Source organism: Mytilus trossulus, chromosome 6 (genome assembly GCF_036588685.1).
Source record: "Mytilus trossulus isolate FHL-02 chromosome 6, PNRI_Mtr1.1.1.hap1, whole genome shotgun sequence".
Taxonomy (NCBI): Eukaryota; Metazoa; Mollusca; class Bivalvia; order Mytilida; family Mytilidae; genus Mytilus; species Mytilus trossulus.
Window position 1 is genome coordinate 80,866,787 of NC_086378.1, and position 20,178 is coordinate 80,886,964.

A 20,178-nucleotide genomic window follows, 5' to 3' on the forward strand; every position below is an offset into this window, starting at 1 on the left:
ATTTGTTATTTTTTTCTGCATTTTAAATATTCAAGCTTTTCTGAATAAAAAAAATCCCACTGCGCTTATTATTTAATGGCAATAAAAAGGCTGTAAGTACCGAAACAGTGTACTATGGACGGATAATTACTACATATATACAAAAAGTTATAAAAAGCCATGACTGAGAGACAGAGATAAATAATCTTCAATGAATTGTGACATGCCAAATGCTTATACAACTGACTACCAAGTATCATTGACAAACTTCTAAATTGTTGACCACAGACGACTCCAGAAACAACTCAAGAATTCTCTTATATTTCAAACTTAAATCAATGTATTTACAAACGGCAGCGATAACTAGCCATCAATATGTACATTAAAAACAAATTATAGATGCGAAAATAACTATTGATCGTGAAATGCATTAGCAAAGAGATGAACAATTTATAAAACACCAAGGATTTAAACTTTCACTATCCTCATAATTTCTTAATATATAATCTATTTTCTGATTATTGTCGGATATTAACAATTCATTAAAAACTGTATGATCTATGACCCTTTTTATGGTTTTTCATCAATTTGTAACATTAAGAATTGTCTTATCAATACATTAAACTGATTGGCCACTTTATAAATGTTGAACCACTTTTCTTAACCTCAAACTGTAATATATAGTTTTCTGTAATGTTAATCATTGAATTAAATCTATTTGCATTTAGCAATGATAAGAATATATAATGAAATATTAAATATCAATAAATATTGTTTTCTGCAAGTTTTAAGACTAATTCTTCCAACACACGCTAACAGTTGTCTTGAAACCTGAAAAATATATAATAAAACAAAAATAATACCTTGTGCAACACAATACAAGCAATAATAGTTGATATTGAAAACATAAATATATATTTTTTTAGAAGATATGGAATAATTGCCATTGAGATAACTCTCCACCAGAACACTTAAAAAAAACTATTTTCAAAAGTTCCTTTAATAAACTCGAAATATCACTCATCAAGACTGTGTAGCAATGTAAAGGTATAAAAAGTTGGTAATCGTATCTGTGTTGTCAATTTGTTTATCTCTGCACATTCGACTCTTACATGTGTTTATGGTTTATAACCGTAACATTGGTGAACAGCTCATCTTAGAGTAGACAGATTGTACATTCAACGTTGGTTTAAATTTCTTATACTTGTATCCGACCGGACCTGGAAAAATAGCAACTGCCTTTCAGTAAATCTTTGAAACAACAACCCTTGATAATTCATAAGGTTTTTTTTTCCTCCGAGTAAAGAGAGAATATGATGGTGGATAATTATGTAACTTGATTCAAGGATAACAATAATAAATATGAATACTAAATTATACGTATTATATACTACATAAAGGAAGAAATACATACTGTGTATGGCAGGGAAGCTTTATACAACGTGGTCCTTGCCTATGTTTTTGCACAACGAGCATGCAAAAATCACTGCTACCACCTAAAATTGAAATATGTCTACTTATAATACAAAAAATCTTTTAATAATACAAACTTGTATTCAAATTACGATCTTTTTTATGAACGATACAGAAATTGCGAGTCCGGATAATATTAGAATAAAAAAACAAAAAAACAACAAATTGGTACATGTAGCAAATGAATGCAGATTTTTTATTTCCTGTTTATACATAAGTGAATACACGCAGAAATGTCTCGTTTGCTTTACTGAACATGATTTATGTACTGTTGAAAGTCTTAGAGATAAAGGTGTTACTGCATTTATCTGTTCCAGACCGTATGAGTATTTGGACCGTACGCGTACGATCCGGACCTTATACGTATACTCGTATGGTCCGACCATACGCGTACGGTCGGACCGTATTAGTATACGCGTATGGTCGGACCGTATTAGTATACGCGAATGGTCCAGTACGAGCTGACCATACATGTTATTGGATCATATGGGTTAAATTTAAAGAAACATTTATCACAATCAAGCCCAAGGAATTATATCTGCCACACAGACATGTTCATCTTACAACCATTCCATACATCAAACAAAAGTTTACTATTTATTGCTTATATTCGTAAAAAACAGACACACAAAAAAACTTAGCATTGACCAATGAATCATGGAAAATACGTCTTGCTTTAGTTCTTACTTTCTTGACACTAAAAAATTAGCAGAATGTAATCAATTTTAAATAGAATGATGATGATATGTATCACATAATAGATATTCCGTTCAGAACAGCACTAAGCGATTTTTCTAATAACGTTAATATGCCTACCTCAACTAGCAAAATGAAGACGCCAACACATATGAATGCAATTGAATATTTATCTGCAAAGTCCTTCAATGCATTGTAACAGCCCTGTTTAAATAAAACAAAGACATTCATATGACAAACAATTTGTACAGCTACGGCGTTCCATAGAAAACATTATTTATGTCTAGGTATATGTAACAAATAAATGCAATCAGTGCTTGTAAAATAGATAATGCAACTCAAAGAAGCAAAATCTGTTGCTTGCAATTTTTTTTAATGTCTTTGAAATATGTATTTCACATCTGGACCTGTATCCAAAGTTGGTAGTACGGAAAGTTTGAAAACGAAATCGCAAAATACTGCAAGAAGAGTCTGACGATATAATTCTTTGATGATTTTGATTTCAAAGCGATAATATTTTTTTCAAATATATTGATTCAAACACAAACAGTGGTAAATGTCCTGCAAAAACGGGAGAAAAAACAAAATGATTCTGATAATAGTGAACATTAACAGTTACAACTGGACCAACATACGTTCTAATGCTGACAAATATGTATGTTAAAAATATAAGAATATTTACCATAATGATTAGTTTGATTTCCGTAGTTAAAATAAAACCTCTAATTTCATAATTATCGTTAAATTTACTGTTCTTCAAAATGAAATAAATTACACAGAACAAAACAAATACTTCACTGTTCACAACGTACGGACATCTCAATATCTTTATATTTTTATTTCAAAAGTTATTACGTTTCTGATCATACGAATATCACAAGTTTACAACCTAAATATACGTTCTCATTTACCGACACCCGTAAATGTTCTTTTTAATCCTTGACGATTGCTTTTTTTAGCCATGACGATGCCAGTTTGTTTTCGATCTTTGAGCCTGAATACACCTCGGATATCTTTCGCCCCTCTTAGTTATCATATGGCTTTGTATGAGATACTTTAGAAGGTTCGATATTCACAATGGTAATATACAAAATAGTAAAGTGATCTCGACCGAGCTGCAAGTTGGTTTTATATAAGTGTATTTGCAGTGGCTTTAAACCATAAGAATCGCAGTGACTATTTACTATAAGTTTCTTTTCTCTTTATGGTACAAGACATATAAACAAAAAGTAATGACTATCAACGAAGTTGGTTCACAATTTAAAAAAACCCACTAATTTTACCTTTGCATGTTGTCCAGAAGGGGCGCTGGATTTAGTAAATGTACATGTACTGGTGTATGAAGATGATGTAGCCGAGGGACAACAAGATAAGGGAAGCTCTGTAGATCCTGTTCCCTGATACCATGCAGAGTTATGGTAATCATTATTGGCCGCTCCTGTACCAGTGACAGCATCAATACCACAACACTCAAACTGTAATATTACATACAAACATCCGTTATTTGAATCCCTTTGTTAACAAAATCAATCGAGACGAAAAATAAAACAAGAGTGCACACACTGAAATGTCTCGCCTTCTTAACTAATCATTAATATTATGTTGATAGTTGTAAGTATAAAGCTTTATTACAACTGTCACATAAACATTAACCAAGATAGCTAAACAAAGACCAATGAACCATGAAAATGAGGTCAAGGTCAGATGAACCATGCCAGGCAGACATGTACAGCTAACAATGCTTTCACACATTAAATAGAGTTGATCTATTACTTATAGTTTAAGAAAAATAGACCAAAACACAAAAACTTAACAATGTGTAATGAACCGTGAAATTAAGGTCATGGTCAAATAAAATGTGCGGGACTGACATATAGATCATGAAATATTTCCATACACCAAATATAGTTGACCTTTGGCATATATTATTAGATAAAAAGACCAAAACTCAAAAAACTTAACTATAATCACTGAACCATGAAAATGAGGTCAAGGTCAAATGATAGCTGCCCGCTAGACATTTACACCTTAAAATCATTCCACACAACAAATATAGTAGACCTATTGCATAAAGTATAAGAAAAACAGACCAAAACACAAAAACTTAACTATAACCACTGAACCATGAAAATGAGGTCAAGGTCAAATGACATCTGCCCGCTAGACATGTACACCTTACAAGCATTCCATACAACAAATATAGTAGACCTATTGCATAAAGTATAAGAGAAACAGACCAAAACACAAAAACTTAACTATAACCACTGAACCATGAAAATGAGGTCAAGGTCAGATGACACCTGCCAGTTGGACATGTACACCTTACAGTCCTTCCATACGCCGAATACACTAGCCCTATTGCTTATAGTATCTGAGATATGGACTTGACCACCAAAACTTAACCTTGTTCACTGATCCATGAAATGAGGTAGAGGTCAAGTGAAAACTGTCTGACGGGTATGAGGACCTTGCAAGGTACGCACATACCAAATATAATAATCCTATTACTTATAATAAGAGAGAATTCAACATTACAAAAAATCTGAACTTTTTTTCAAGTGGTCACTGAACCATGAAAATGAGGTCAATGACATTGGACATGTGACTGACGGAAACTTCGTAACATGAGGCATCTATATACAAAGTATGAAGCATCCAGGTCTTCCAGCTTCTAAAATATAAAGGTTTTAAGAAGTGAGCTAACGCCGCCGCCGCCGTAGGATTACTATCCCTATGTCGAGCTTCCTGCAACAAAAGTTGCATGCTCGACAAAAATCTTGTCCTTTAACCTTTCTAATTCAAGGTGAGTGGCGTCTAAGTGAACCATTTGGATAATGAGGTTTAATTTTTTATAAACTTTCAAATGACTGAATTTTTTCATATACTTAGACATTTATATTGCTGCATTTCATCAATTTCGAAATATTGAGCTTAACACCAGCATAGATGATCATTAATCACCCTTTGGATCTGCTGTACACCTAGAAAAATTGAAATCTTTCAATTCTGGAATACCAGAAACTTATAGTCATTTCACAAAATAATTGAAACCTTTTTGTTCCCATTTTTTTATTTAAAAAACAAGATTTAATTATATCAAGATTCCTTATCACCTGCTTTAAAAATATTTTGATTACTTTTCTTGTTTTTTTTTAGCTTGAAAATTTTAAGGTATACATGTGTGTAAAATGATATTGCAAAACATAACAGATTAATTTTGCTGATATATATGCAGGCGATTTGGTGTCACGATATCACAGAAGCATGGGTTCGAATCCCGGCGAGGGAAGAAGCAAAAATTTGCGAAAGCAAATTTACAGATCTAACATTGTTGGGTTGATGTTTAGACGAGTTGTATATACATTATGTACACAGCCATGTATCACCATCATTGATGGCGATCCGATGGATACATCTGTTGTAGGGTTGTCACTGACTCAGACGTACTTATGAATATAATTATTTTCTGTGACTGTATCTTACATTAATTTGTAGGATCCTTTACTATAGATAATTTAGCTGATCTGTAACAATAACATCTTCATGCCTTATATATCATGTACTGTAGTACGCCGCTAGATTAAAACTGACGTGGAAAGGTAACATATGGCCACCGAAAGCTCTTTTTTTTGAGAGCCCAGGTGGTCGTGTGGTCTAGCGGAACGGCTGCAGTGCAGGCGATTTGGTGTCACGATATCACAGAAGCATGGGTTCGAATCCCGGCGAGGGAAGAACCAAAAATTTGCGAAAGCAAATTTACAGATCTAACATTGTTGGGTTGATGTTTAGACGAGTTGTATATATATATATATATATATAGATAGCATGTGCTTACGTTCATATTCAGGTAATTCCATCCAGTTGAGACTTCGTGAGTTGTAAGGTCATCGGTCGTAAATTCCAGAAGTCCTTCTTTCATTTTATCTTTCAACTTAGTTTCTACCTGTAAAAAAATATAACTTATTACCACCACAAGACATTTACTTAGAATTCTTATAAATTGGCCTTTCTAAAGAATCGGGATTAAGCACGTAACGAACGCAGTCATACTAAAATGGTTCACCCAGCACACTATTTTTCAACACAAACTTAACTATTAGTTATCCTTTAAAAGTCAAAATATGATAGTATGTTTGACAGTCTAGCCGACTAATGTTATGATTATTTGTAGTTTTCAGATAACTCCTGTTGTCCTGACCAGAATTAGCCTAAAATCCGAGACGACCAAATAAATGTCTAAACCTCTAATTTTTCCCAAGTAAAAGTGCCCAAAAGCGTCTCAAGAGTATTTTACAATTTTAAAGTTTGTAAATGGATCAATGATTCTACAACTTCGAATTTCTAAATGAATTTCGCGCAAAGAGAACCATGTACGGATTTAAAAAATATGGTTATCAGAAATGTACACATACATGCATGTTATGAAAATGTTATTCCCCAAATATGGCACTTACGTCAGCTTTGAATACAATCCACAATATTACTATGACCAGCTTTCCGATGAACAGAATGACAACTACAATTGAATACTACAAAGAAAATAAAAAAAATAAATCTTCACATAAAATGTCTCAAGATTTATAATAGATTTTGTTATAGTGTTTAACCTACACAGACTGGATGATGAACTTGTTGTCTAAATATGAGATGCTAATAGGACTTGTTTTTATATTAACTGAATACTGTATCCTCATAAACAAGAAAATGTTACAGAAAACATAATTCATACAACATAATTGCAATATGCATGTGTGACTAATAAAACGCTTTGAAAAAAATCTTAAGGAGGAAGACGCTTTATAATATTCTATAATAGCACAATCCGCCTGGAAAGATCATCATTGACAGAAATGATCTTTAAGATTTTGTTTTTACATATTTTGAAATCCAGACGGACGAACAGTTAATTCGGTTCAAGAAATTATTTGAGCATCCACAATAATCTTCAAAAAAAATTACAAATTTTTGCCACTTAGTTTCATAATCAAAATGTGTATAGTATAAAACATATAAGACATATTACAATAAATACTAAAGTGAAGAAAGAAGCTAACATGCTGTACTTACTATCGTCAAAAGCAATTTAGAATCACAACACGCGCCACATCCACCCAACAACGACAGAACCAACACAAAAGACCCCATTACAATAAGTGTAATAGAAAGTCCTTTGGCAAGGTCACCAAAATTCGAAACTCCAAAATCGACAGTCTGCAATGCTGGTAATACTTTGTCGTTGATTCCATCGTCGTTTATGATCACTAAGATTCCTGGAATTAGCAGACCAAGTCCAAGCAACTGTAAAAAATAGAAAGACCTACATTTTAATATGCAAATGATAACATTCTATTTTAAACACCCTATTTCATATTGCAATTGAGAAAACAAATTATATAAGGTATTTACAGAGATTTTTTTTTATGTTAAATGGTATTTGTTTAGTTTTGAAAAACCACCACGCTTTCAGCATGTTAACTCGTTAATGCTGTGCATATAGTTGACTTTTTTCTGTTATTGCTGTTGTGTTATATATTATGTGGTATATCATTAGTTGTCTCGGCGGCCGAGTGGTCTAAGTAGTTACTACTGTAATCGCAAGCCAGTCAACACTGAGATTGTGAGTTTGTATCCCGCTCGACTCCAATCTTAATTGACTCTAGGATTATCCGTTTTCCTATCGAAGGTCGATGGATTTCTCCGGGCACTCCGGCTTCCTCCATCAGTAAAAACTGACCGCCACGAAATAGCTTAAATGCGGTTCTTAAAACACAAAAACAAAATTTAACTGATGTCTTGTTTTGAATTTCATTTAATTGGAATTTAACCAACTCATTATACTTGTTATAATTATGTATGATTTCACACAAGTAATCTATTCACATATAAAAACTCTATCCGAACACAAGTATATCTCTACACATACAATGTATAAAAAGTCATTCTGATACCAAATTGCTTATTCAAATAACCGATTCAATAAAAATTTATATTTTCTTTGGTTTCTTATCTGATTATACTATAATTTAAACCTAAACACTACATATACTTACAATGAATATAATATTGATTATAATCAAGGCAACTTTACTGCACTTTGGGTTACACATGATGAATTAAATATTGGCTGGGAAAAAAAGTATAAAAAACACATGAATAAGATATAATGGTAAATTATTGATTCTAGAATTAACTGTCAATAAAAACTCTATATAGCTAATAACTAAGAAATGAGTCTTTCCATATTTTTCATTTAAAGTATATTTTTTTAAGCCCATATTAGGCACAGTAATCGAGAATCTATGGGACATTGTCAGAACAGATCATAACACAAAATAATACATATGAAAATATGATAAGACATGATTCCAAAAACATAATTACTTTCGACCTGCAGTCTTATAAATCAGATAACGTATGGGTAAATATCAGTTTATTACTTTTTTTCTTATCTCCTTGATTTATATGATCGTCTTTTAACAAACATCTCTGTTATATTTTTTTCCTTCTGTTTTGTTTCTTTTCGTAAATTGTATTGACTGTAATATATAAATGTAGGCCGTTAGTTTTCTCGTTTTGAATTGCTTCACATTTTGAATGTCGTCTTTAATGTCACCTATAATTGTTTATATTGCCATCATTTGAATTTTGGTGGCACTGCATGGGTACAAAATATTGCCTAATTGGCTATCATACCACATCTTCTTAATTTTTTTTATAATATTATTCAATTACAATTAATCATGAATATGCCAGTTTTGGTCAAGAACATAGTGTGAAGGGCACCGCAGTTAAAACATCGCTAACGCATGCAAATTTAATGCATGGTGCTGTCAACATTGTTTTGGTCTTGCGCGGAATGTATGTCAAATAGACAGCAATACAACAACACTACAACAAAATAATATGTAGAGGTCCAATATTTTATCTTCATACAACATGTGTCTATACAATATGTCACCCCCTCAATCCTATCAAGTCGAAATAGCATTGAATACACTCAACAATGACGGTAAAGTTAACAAAATTCTCCTAAATTACCAAAAATTAACATTGTGACATAAAACAGCTTTTGGGAAGTTTCCTGACATTGGACAGACACAGGAACATGTTGATGGACTAGTTTATTGATACTACGATCTTATAGTCCGGAGTTTGTTTGATAATCCCCTAAAACATCAAACATAAATGTACCAAACAAAACTTAAGTGCACGATTCTTTATAAAGTTGCATCTGTGAAATGTGTTTTCGCCAAATTGGTGGAGAATGAGTTGGAAAATTTCGGATATTGGAATAAAGGAGACAAACTTGGAAAGTGCAGGATGAAAGTATAATTCCTCAAATATTTTCAGTACCAAAATTTTGGAAAGCGAACTAAGTGAAGGCCGTACTGTGACCTATAGTTGTTAATGTGTGTGTCATTTTGGTCTTTTGTGGAAAGTTGTCTCATTGGCAATCATACCACATCTTCTTTTTTATATGTATAATTACAGTGTGATCTTTTCAAAATTCACAACAGATAAACAAAGAGGGAAGTTAAACGTTGGAAAAACCAAAGTGTCTAATGGAGCATCATAAAAATAAAACAAATACACATTTATTTACTCGTCTTATCTTATATAGTGAATAGCTATAAGACGATGTGGTATGAGTGCCAGTGACCCAAAATGTGTCAGTGCCATTTCGAAATGAAACATGTCTGCTGCAAATCTGTCTACAAGAACCCGTATATACCATAACATTACAAGACAACATAGCAGCGTATTGAGTAAATACAATCAACACAAACACACACCTGATCGAGCAGGGATATGAAATATTAATTTAACAGTAGGACATTGTATTGATCTCTATGCCCTAGGTGAATAAATAGAACAGAATCATCATCTTAATGTCATTTACATCTAAGTGAATAAATAGATACTCATATATCCATGATAGAAATATGTAGGTATTTACATTCTAGAATGTATTTAAATCTTTAAAAAATATAATCTGAATAATTGTGACATACGGTTTGAACCCGGACTGCAAATATGTGAACCAGAAATGAATGAGAAATTATGAAAAAGAACAGTAAACACCATCCAATAATATGATTCGATCAATTAACAATTTTTTACCTCCTTTTTATCAAATGATAACAGATTTAATTTCTTTATTCGAAAAACAATTAAATCTGCTGATCAAACTCACATTAACTTCAAATACACTAACCAAACTCACATAAACGACTAATAAAATGATAATTTATGAAATATGAAATTTATAAACATACCTGTGTTCGACCAAACTCGCATAAACAGATAATAAAATGAGAATTATGAAATATAAAATTAAAAAACATACCTGAGTCAATATAGACTTAGATTAAATAATTCTTAGATGAAACAGAACTCACCTTAATCAAATTCAGTCCTTACTTAGCAAATGCTTTCCGGTATTTTTCGAAATCGATTCCTGTAAATACGTATTGCAAAATGTAATAACTTGTGTGTACTTAGTAAATACCATCTATTTATAAAACGCAATACCAATACCTGACATCAGTTATCAGATACCTTAAACGCTTGAATACCTTGGACAAAGAGTTTATTACCTATAAGTTTGAATATGTATGAGTAAACATCGATCAAACGAATAATATTTTGATCATTGACACTATGGGTAATTTCATATGAAAAAGTATACACAAAATGAAGCACGATCTATTGTAAAATAATCACGACTTATTGTTGATCGTTGCTTGCTTAAAGTCCAGTGGCGGCTATTTCATTCATGATCAGAAAGGGAACAATTTTACAAGAAATACAATAGGTAGGTATTGTTATAGGGGCTGGCTTTTGTGGAGGTCGGAGAAACTCGGAATGACACCGGAAAATGAGGAATTTGATCTTGCATCTGTTTCTTCCCGTATGTATACCTTAATACATCACGTGATATGTTAAGGGAAATATAGGGGGAATGTCGAAGACAAGTGCCTGGGTATATTGGATAGGCCTATGGGACAAATGTTTTACCTGACAACATACATGAACCACCTTCGGATCGCTATAAAAAGTTTTAGATCTGGTTCTTAGAGCGTGATATTCTTTACGAGACAACGGATTCCACTTAACAAAAACATATACTAGTTCAGTGATAATGAACGCCATACTAAATAAAACTTGTTTTAATTCTCTTTATTTTTGTCATACTTATTTTTTCATCATCGTGCTTCTGTAATTGGCGAGGGAATAGAAATATTGTCTCTTAGGTGTTCTCTCGACGTTCACCAAACTCTTGCCGAAGTGGAGCATCTGTTCGGCTATGTGGGGTGTACAATACGCAAACACATCTGGTATGAATATAAGAGGAGAACAACGACACAACATAAAAATGTAACACACACAGAAACAAACTAAGCATTAGACAAAACCCGATGAGAATAACAAATATAGCATCAAAACCAAATATACGAATTTGGGATAGAAAATTACCGTAACACCTCTAATAGTAATGTGAATTCACACTCAAACACAAGAGAAAACAAACGACACAATGGAAATACAACGTTAAAATGTAACACACACTGAAACGAACTACTTATAATATAACGATGGTCATATTCCTGACTTGGTACAGGACATTTTTAAAGAAGAAATGGTGGGTCGAACCTGTTTTTGTGGCATGCCAAACCTCGCACTTTAATGGCAATCTTAAATATAACATTAAAATGGCAACATAATATTACAGGAATACAATACGACAAAAACCTGACCATAGAGCAGACAACGTTACTTTACCAGCGATGTTTCTGTTGATCTTTTGAACAACACAGTTCTCTTTTGTAAGACATTTTTATAATTATTTTGACCTTTTATATATTGTTGTTACTATACTATATTACATGTAGTAGTATTTACAATAAATCAACTCCACAATTATTGTCATCAGCATTTATTTTCTCATGGGCTGGAATGGACAAGAATTATAAAACGTAGAACAAGTCCAGTTTATCATTTACCAAGGTCATGGACTTTTTCTTTATTCAAAACTACATATATTACCTTTTCGTTGAAGTTTCATGTTTATTTTGCTTATCAGTGACGCATTAAATTTGATTACAATGGATTGAAAGAAATTGCACATGACTTCCTCGTCAAGATAATTTTTTCTTTTTAAATAAAACCCAATAAATAATTAAAGGGCTGGTTTCATATCACTGTTTGAATTGATATATTTATGCACAAGACACAAATCTGTAACCCATTAATATGTAATCGCACACATTAAATTGGCCTTGTACACTTTTTATAAAAAAAATCCAGTAAAGTATTCAAATATTCCATCCGAGAAACATTGAGTTTGTCTGTTACATGTACGCTAGTTATCAGCACTTGGCAGTTTGACTTTAAAATTTTGGTCCTCAATGCTCAAACTAAGTACTTAATTTTGAAGTTTTATCTTTTTATTTAGTACACACTGATGACAATCTAATTAAAATTAAATCTCCGCACTTGCTCATTTTTTATGCTTGGTCGGTGCGTGGGAGTTCCCTCAGCGACCAAGCATGACAAAAAAAATGAGCAAGTGCGAAAATTGCACTGATGAGTCTTCTGTGGATAAAACGCGCGTTTTGGCGTAAACAAAATTGGTTCTGGCATCTTTGGCGAGTTTTTGTTCTCATCTATAAACAACGATAACATATGCGTCAGTTTAATATTTGAGGTAAGAAACAAATAGTGAATTATAATTACTGAAATCAATCTGGAAGTCATATTCTGGAACCTATTACACATGTGTATGATTGATATAAACAGTTACTTATTCTTTTATACTGACCCTTACATTTTGAAATTGAACTCGGAACACTTAACGTCGCGCCAAGAATTGTTACTGGGAAAACATTTTAATAACTTGCAGTGTGGATTATATAGAGTTACAAGTCTGAAATACGGCCGGGACAGCCTGTCTGACAAAAAAGCCGTTAGATGTCAGAGTGATCATTGACAAATATACTTCGGGCATTGCCTTACAATTATTGATGCGATTGAATGATTGTATTCTAATGTTAACACTTGACATACTTGAGGTAAGGTAAGCACACAGGGCTTTGCCACATCGGGGAAAATTTTGTCACAATAAAACAAATAAATAAACTCATCATAGATACCAGGACCAAATTTAGTATATGCCAGACGCGCGTTTCGTCTACAAAAGACTACCCCGAGTCCCAAGTCAGGAGCCTCTGGCCTTTGTTAGTCTTGTATTTTTTTAATTTAAGCTTCTTGTTTAAAATTTGGAAATTAGTATGGCGTTCATTATCACTGAACTAGTATATATTTGTTTAGATGCCAGTTGAAGGACGCCTTCGGGTGCGGGAATTTTTCGCTACATTGAAGACCTGTTGGTGACCTTCTGCTGTTATTTTTTCTATGGTCGGGTTGTTGTCTCTTTGACACCTTCCCCATTTCCATTCTCAATTTTATCATCTGTGACGCTCGAATCCAAAAAAGTTAAAAAGGCCAAATAAAGTAAAGTTGAATAAAAGTAGCCCAAGGATGCACCGCGTGACACCAAATTTTTGTGTGTTATAGATATTGGCTTATTCGATCTTTTTCTGTTGATTAAAGTTTGATCACGAGACACGCAATTGATATCCCATTAAGTGATTTAAAGGAACAGTATATATTTATTGTACCTGCATATAGTTTAAATAAACACAAATATTTTACTTTTTTTTACAATTGTATCGACATGCATTGGTGTGTGATACTAATTTTGTACACACGTAATAAATATATGTTTCACACTACACCCGTAACCAAGGAAGTGGTAAATATTTACCCTAACTTTGTGAGAAATAATTCTAATTATAAATTGTATAACAGTATTGTGTTGTTTGAAAAAACCTACATGTATGAATCCTTTTTGATTGTGTACTTTATAAATAAGTCTTTTTGACCTAAAATTATGTTTGAATTATTTTATACTTTTTTCCTGATGAAAATATCGATCGAAATTAATTTTCACAAATTAGTGTAATTTAATATAATTCACTAAATGTCCCTAAACCAGAACAGTTGTGAATAAAATTTTAAAATAATATAATTTGTTTGAGTATGCAAAACAACTTCAGGAATGTATATGACAAAGACCGGCCGTGTCTACGGCTTAGTTTTCGTTTAATTTGATTTGAACATGTTGAATGAAGACCATTTTATTTTAACCTAGCAAGCAGGATGAAAAACCCTTCACAAAATCTGAAAACTCAAGATCACGTAAATTTTTAAAAATAGAAATAGTTCCTGCTAATCAATTTTATATACCCGGCGAACAGCCAACATTTTGAATTTAAAACTATGGCAATATATGACGCGTGCCATACGAGGAGCAGGAATTTCGTATTTCATCGAACGGTCTTGGGTTTTTGTTGGGGTTTGTGTTGCTAAAGTCTTAATTTTTCAATGCAATGTTTTGTGTACTGGTGTTTCGTTTAATGTCATGGAGTTGTTTCTTTTCGAATTATTTGTTTTGAAAAGCCTCCTTGGTATCTTCCTCCTCAATCTGAAAATAAACATTCAACGCGGACATGATTTACTAAAAAATAAACATAAACGCGTAGTCCAAAATCCCATTTTCGAAGGGTAAAAATTTGAGTCGGTCATCACCAAGAATACAAAACAGCCTTTTAAACTAAATAATTTAGGACATTATCATAAAAATTATTTTGAAAACTTTTGCGTTTGTCATCTCAGACCAACAAAAAACCTAAGAGCAAGCAAATGAGGACGCAATAATAATAAAAAAAACTTGATCTAATCTATGGTTTGTACGTCTTGTACTTCAGCGCGTGTTTCTTTGTAATAAATATTTTGTAACGAAATTAAACATAGAAAAGGAAAGAATGAACCCAACGGTACAGCTGCTTTAAGAAATATGACTACGCTATTCTTTTAGTTCTCGTTAAAGGGTCTAGTTTTGTTTGTTCTTAAAATAGAAAACTTCCTGCTATGTAAATTTATAAATATTTTTAATATCCCATTTACAGAGTTGGTTATTGAGAAATGTTAAACCCAATGGATAATGAAATGGCATTTGCACTATTTATTACAAGGCAAATCATTTAATGAATTTGGATGTGTCCTGTTGTACGGTTAAACTTTCATCGAGTGTAGTTAAATTCGTCCATTTCTTTGAAGTCGTGCACAATATTTAGTTGTTGTTTAAGATCATCTATAAAAACATACCAACTATTTTATTCCCTATTAAGTTTTAAAATATTTGCTACTGGACGTTAAGTTATCAATAAGCAAAAAGGGGAGAAAAGAAACGAAGAAAGAAGAGCGATAACCATATTCATGGAGAAAAGACTATTTAGTGTTCAGTAGCAATCTCTGAGCTTCTCATCATTGACAGTCACACTTCAGTGACCAAATGACAATTTAGAGAGAGTATACAATTTTTGATAAAGTCTCGGACCTACCATAGTATACATTTAATGCATTTGTAACTGCTGATAGATATTATTGCGTTTTAGTTAAAAAAAAATTATATTCGTAAACGGGAACTAATCTACTTGAATCCTATCGTTCATTAGAAATGCATTAAAATTCTTACGAATAGATAACGTATAAAATCAAACCAGCGAACCATTGATCATACACATGAAATCTCGTTTATTGATTCAATCAATTTTCTTAAAAGAGATGGAATATAAATTAGGAATACAAACAAAATTGAAAATAAAAAGATTTGTTTTCAAGCCTTAACTGAACAAAGAAAAGAATGTAAAAGAAAAATGGACAAATGACAGACGGAAGCTTCATAGCATAATAATATATATGCAACCAAAATATGAGGCATCCTGGTCTCTTACCTTCTGAAACATAAGACATAAAAATCTACTACAGAATACGTTGAGTACCACTCAAATGGATACAAGACTTCATAAGCTAGAGATCACAATCCGTATAGCTTGGAGGGCACAAATCCGGCCCCCTAGATGTCATCTCAGGGAACAGTCATTGGACCCCTATTATTCCTGGCTTATATTAATGACCTGCCACCATCAACATCTTCTGAGGCACGGTTATTTGCAGACGATTGCCTATTTTATAGAAACATAAAGAACTTAAAGGATAGCGAGACTCTACAAGACGACCTTAACAAACTCAAAGAGTGGAAATCACGATGGCAGATGAATTTCCATCCCGAGAAGTGCATCGTGATACGGATTACCAACAAAAGAAACCCACCGATTACACAGGCAAATTTCACTCACATCAATTTCACGTGAATTTAAATTCATGTGAATCTCACGTGAAATTCACATCAATTTCACCTCAAACGAGCTTATACGTGAAACTCACGTGAAAACATGTTTTGTGAGTTTCACGTGATTCTCATGTGAAACTCGTGTGAATTTCACATGAAATCACGTAAAAATTTTCATGTGAAATTCACATGAATTTTTCAAATAGAGTTATTCAAATAAAATATAAATTTTTAAATTTAATTAAAATCATGAAAAATATCAATTTTTGTTGTTGCAAATTTCACGTGAAATTCATGTGAAAAATTTCACATCAGATTCATGTAAATCTCAATTCACGTGAAATTCACATGAAAATGTTCACGTGAGTTTCATGTATAAGCTCGATTGAGGTGAATCTCACGTGAAATTTTTCATGTGAATTTCACGTGAGATTGATGTGAAATTCATGTGAGCAAATTTTGCCTGTGTAGGAACTACCAACTACATGGTCACACCCTAGATGCAGTTGAGCATGGGAAATACCTAGGAGTAACCATAAACCATGACCTACAGTGGAAGACACAAATCAACCAGACGGCAGTCAAAGCATCAAGGACACTAGGCTCTCCGAGAAGGAACCTAGGACGGTGTAAACCAGAATTCAAAGCTAATGCCTACACCACCATGGTCAGACCAACCCTTGAATACGCTTCCTCTGTATGGGACGCTTACCAACATAACCTTGAAAAGGATCTAGAACAAGTACAGAGAAGGGCAGCTAGGTTCGTGTTCAATGAATGCCAAGACGTAATCCCCAGGTTGTGCCAGCTCTTAAAGACTTTAATTGAGAGTCTAAGATGGGAACCTATAAAAGATCGCCGCTGCAAAGACCGACTCACCATGGCCTACAAGATCCACATTAGATTGGTAGATATTGACCCCTCAAACTATTAAAAAACCCGGAGATTTAAGGACCAGAGGCGGCCACCGCACACACCAACAGCGCACTCTGAAAGACCAATATATGTACTCCTTACCAATATCAACCATGGAAAGGAACACACTACCGAAAATAGCCACAACAGCAGCTACACTAGAAGAGTTCAAGGTCACCCTTACCGTCCTGCCAGAGGCCTTGACAGGAGCTTCTCACACCTAGAACTCCTGAGATCCCAGATGTACATAGTTTTATTTGTAAAGAAATTTCCTGTAAATAGTTACTGCTGTTTTTATTAATTGTGGAGGTAATGCCCCATGATTTCACGAGCAACAGTCATTTATGTACACTCAAGAAGAGTCCGACTCTGTACTGGAAAAAGAAGAATGTTCTAAAAATAGTATACACCGGATAGTAATACTTATGTCTCGCATAATGCAACGAAGTCACAGGCTAGACAACAACTGAAACTAATAAAATTCGGTAAAATCTGGTTATCTATTCCATTTCATGATTTATTTAAAAATGTTTTGTCACTTGGTTCTCGGGTGGATTAGTTTTGGTAATATTTATCATCATTCAGACCACAATGGTTAAAGGGAAGTCTTTCAAAAATCTCAAATGAAACACAAGCTGCAGTTATTATTTACACTTTTTTCTTCTTTATATTGATTGAAACATGATTATAATCACTTACAGCAATAGTTTGCGTCGGTTCAATTGGAAAATGTTATTCTTTAAAACATTTATTACTGTAGTAGCAGTTTCCATTTTGCTTTTGCATTAAGTAAACGTAGTAAGAGTTTATCATCAGATGATATCGTAACTTTTCATTTCACATTAAATCAAAGTAATGTGCATTTAACTTTATATTGTAAAGTTCTTGTAGTATTAAACCTTTTAAATTTTAAGGTAACCATACTAGGTTTGTCTGAATAAATTGTTTTTATTAGATTTGATTACATGTTGTTTGTATAAAGTCAAGTGGCAAATATATACACACATGACAAGGTTGGGAACAAATTGAACATATATAAGTTGGTAACAAGTTTGATCTTTAGGAACTAGTGAATTAAGAAATGCTTCCGAAAGGTTGTCCTATAATATTAGACTTATCAGCTACATTCAACGGTTTTAATCAGATATTCGGTTTTACTATCAATGTTGAACGTAAAAAAAAAATCCGAATAAAAACGTTGAATGTAAATGAAATGAAACTTCGAAGTCTTATATTATAATAGAACAACCGAAAGGATACATGTATTTGATATAGTTAGGCACGGAAAATAGAGATAATGAGATTTTCTTAATAAAAAAGTATTGTGAAAGTTTAAAGTACCTCGGACTGTAGATATTATTCAGTCGTCGAATCCCTGAATCCTCAAATGTAAAGCTTGGGACCTGCTGATAACAATCTTAATAATCCATTTATTCTGTCTAACTTGACCAACTTTTTCCACTGGTCAACATGAAATGACCAACTAAATTTGAATACAACCTGAGTAGTTCTCAAGTAAACAAAATGTGAACTAAACGTCACCGGGTTGAATAATTTTAATAAAGCTGTATATGTATGAATTTTAAAATGTTTATAACAGTAAATAATTTTACGATTGTAATGAATTAAATCAAAATAATACATAACGGTTTCAGTCCTAAAAACAAGTTATATACGTACGGTTTGTTAATTTTCCAACTCGTATACGCTATGTCGGTGTTCGTAGTGAGGCTTCGTGTTTCAACAAACTTAACACGTTAGATATTTCGTTTCCAAAACATTTTACTAGATAAATGCAAAACAATGCATTGGATACTTGCTAAAACATCTCAAAATTGTTACTTTTTTAATCTTGTTAATCTTTCTATTATTGTTATCCAACTGATGGATAATTTACTCTTAGACTACCTTCTGCATCTTTATTTTAACATGTTGGTGATTTTTGTCTGTTCAAAGTCCAGTAGCAAATGTTTCATCCAAATTCAGGACAAGAACTAGTTAGCAAAAATACATTTATTTGGGTTGTCCGAGATGAAGGACGAGAAATTTAGACTGCCACTGAAAAAAGAGGGTTCTTGAATATTGGATAGGGATTTAAATTTCGCCTTTCAACGGGCCACTTACATACCCCTAAATAGTTGTAGCGAGGATAATTAACATGTAGAAGTTTGGCATTCTTCTCTGCGCTAGGCTTGGGATTAAACGTCCCAATTCTGACCTTCTTTTTTTTAGGACAACAAGGCTTCAATACTGAAGAATACATGTTGTTGCGCAAGCGTGATTGACAAAAAATGTATACAAATTCACAAAAATATCTTATAGCAATTTAAGTGTTTGTATATACAGGTTGTTATTAAAAAATATATGTACATGTTTGGTTTGAATTTGTTTACTTCAAGCACGAGAAAACAGCTGGTGTTAGCCGATCTTTTAAGCTGTCAACAGTGGTGGTTTCAAAGACAGTTTGCGGTAGTAAGTTCCATTTGTATGTGTCCTTTGAAGTTTGAATGTAGATATAGGAAGATGTGGTGTGAATGCCAACGAGACAACTGGCCACCCAAATAACAATTTATAAAAGTAAACCATTATAGGTTAATATACGGTCTTCAACACGGAGCCTTGGCTCACACCGAACAACAAACTATAAAGGGCCCCAAAATTACTAGTGTAAAACCATTCAGACGGGAAAACCAACGATCTAATCTATATAAAAAACGAGAAACACGTATAAATTACATTAACAAACGACAACTACTGTACATCAGATTCCCGACTTCGGACAGGTGCAAACATTTGCAGCGGTTTAAACGTTTTAATGGTATCAAACCTTCTCCCTTTTTCTGAAACAATAGCATAAC

The 20,178-nt window shown here is 32.9% G+C and overlaps 1 protein-coding gene across 2 annotated transcripts; it reads right to left on the minus strand.

The window, feature by feature from the left end:
* Positions 1–41: 41 nt before the first annotated feature.
* LOC134721989 (tetraspanin-18B-like) lies at positions 42–18,865 on the minus strand. 2 transcript variants are annotated; one of them, XM_063585383.1, is made up of 10 exons: positions 18,662–18,865; positions 10,548–10,606; positions 8,199–8,272; positions 7,216–7,446; positions 6,603–6,677; positions 5,984–6,091; positions 3,432–3,623; positions 2,269–2,352; positions 1,394–1,475; positions 42–810 (listed from the first exon to the last, which is right to left on the minus strand). In XM_063585383.1, the coding sequence occupies exons 3-9, from the start codon at positions 8,253–8,255 to the stop codon at positions 1,413–1,415; spliced, it is 810 nt and encodes a 269-aa protein (XP_063441453.1). In that variant the 5' UTR covers positions 8,256–8,272; positions 10,548–10,606; positions 18,662–18,865; the 3' UTR covers positions 42–810; positions 1,394–1,412. The 2 variants fall into 2 exon arrangements, with proteins under 2 accessions (XP_063441453.1, XP_063441454.1); XM_063585384.1 differs by lacking the exon at positions 10,548–10,606 and having other exon boundaries at positions 18,662–18,844.
* Between the last annotated feature and the right edge of the window lie 1,313 nt (positions 18,866–20,178).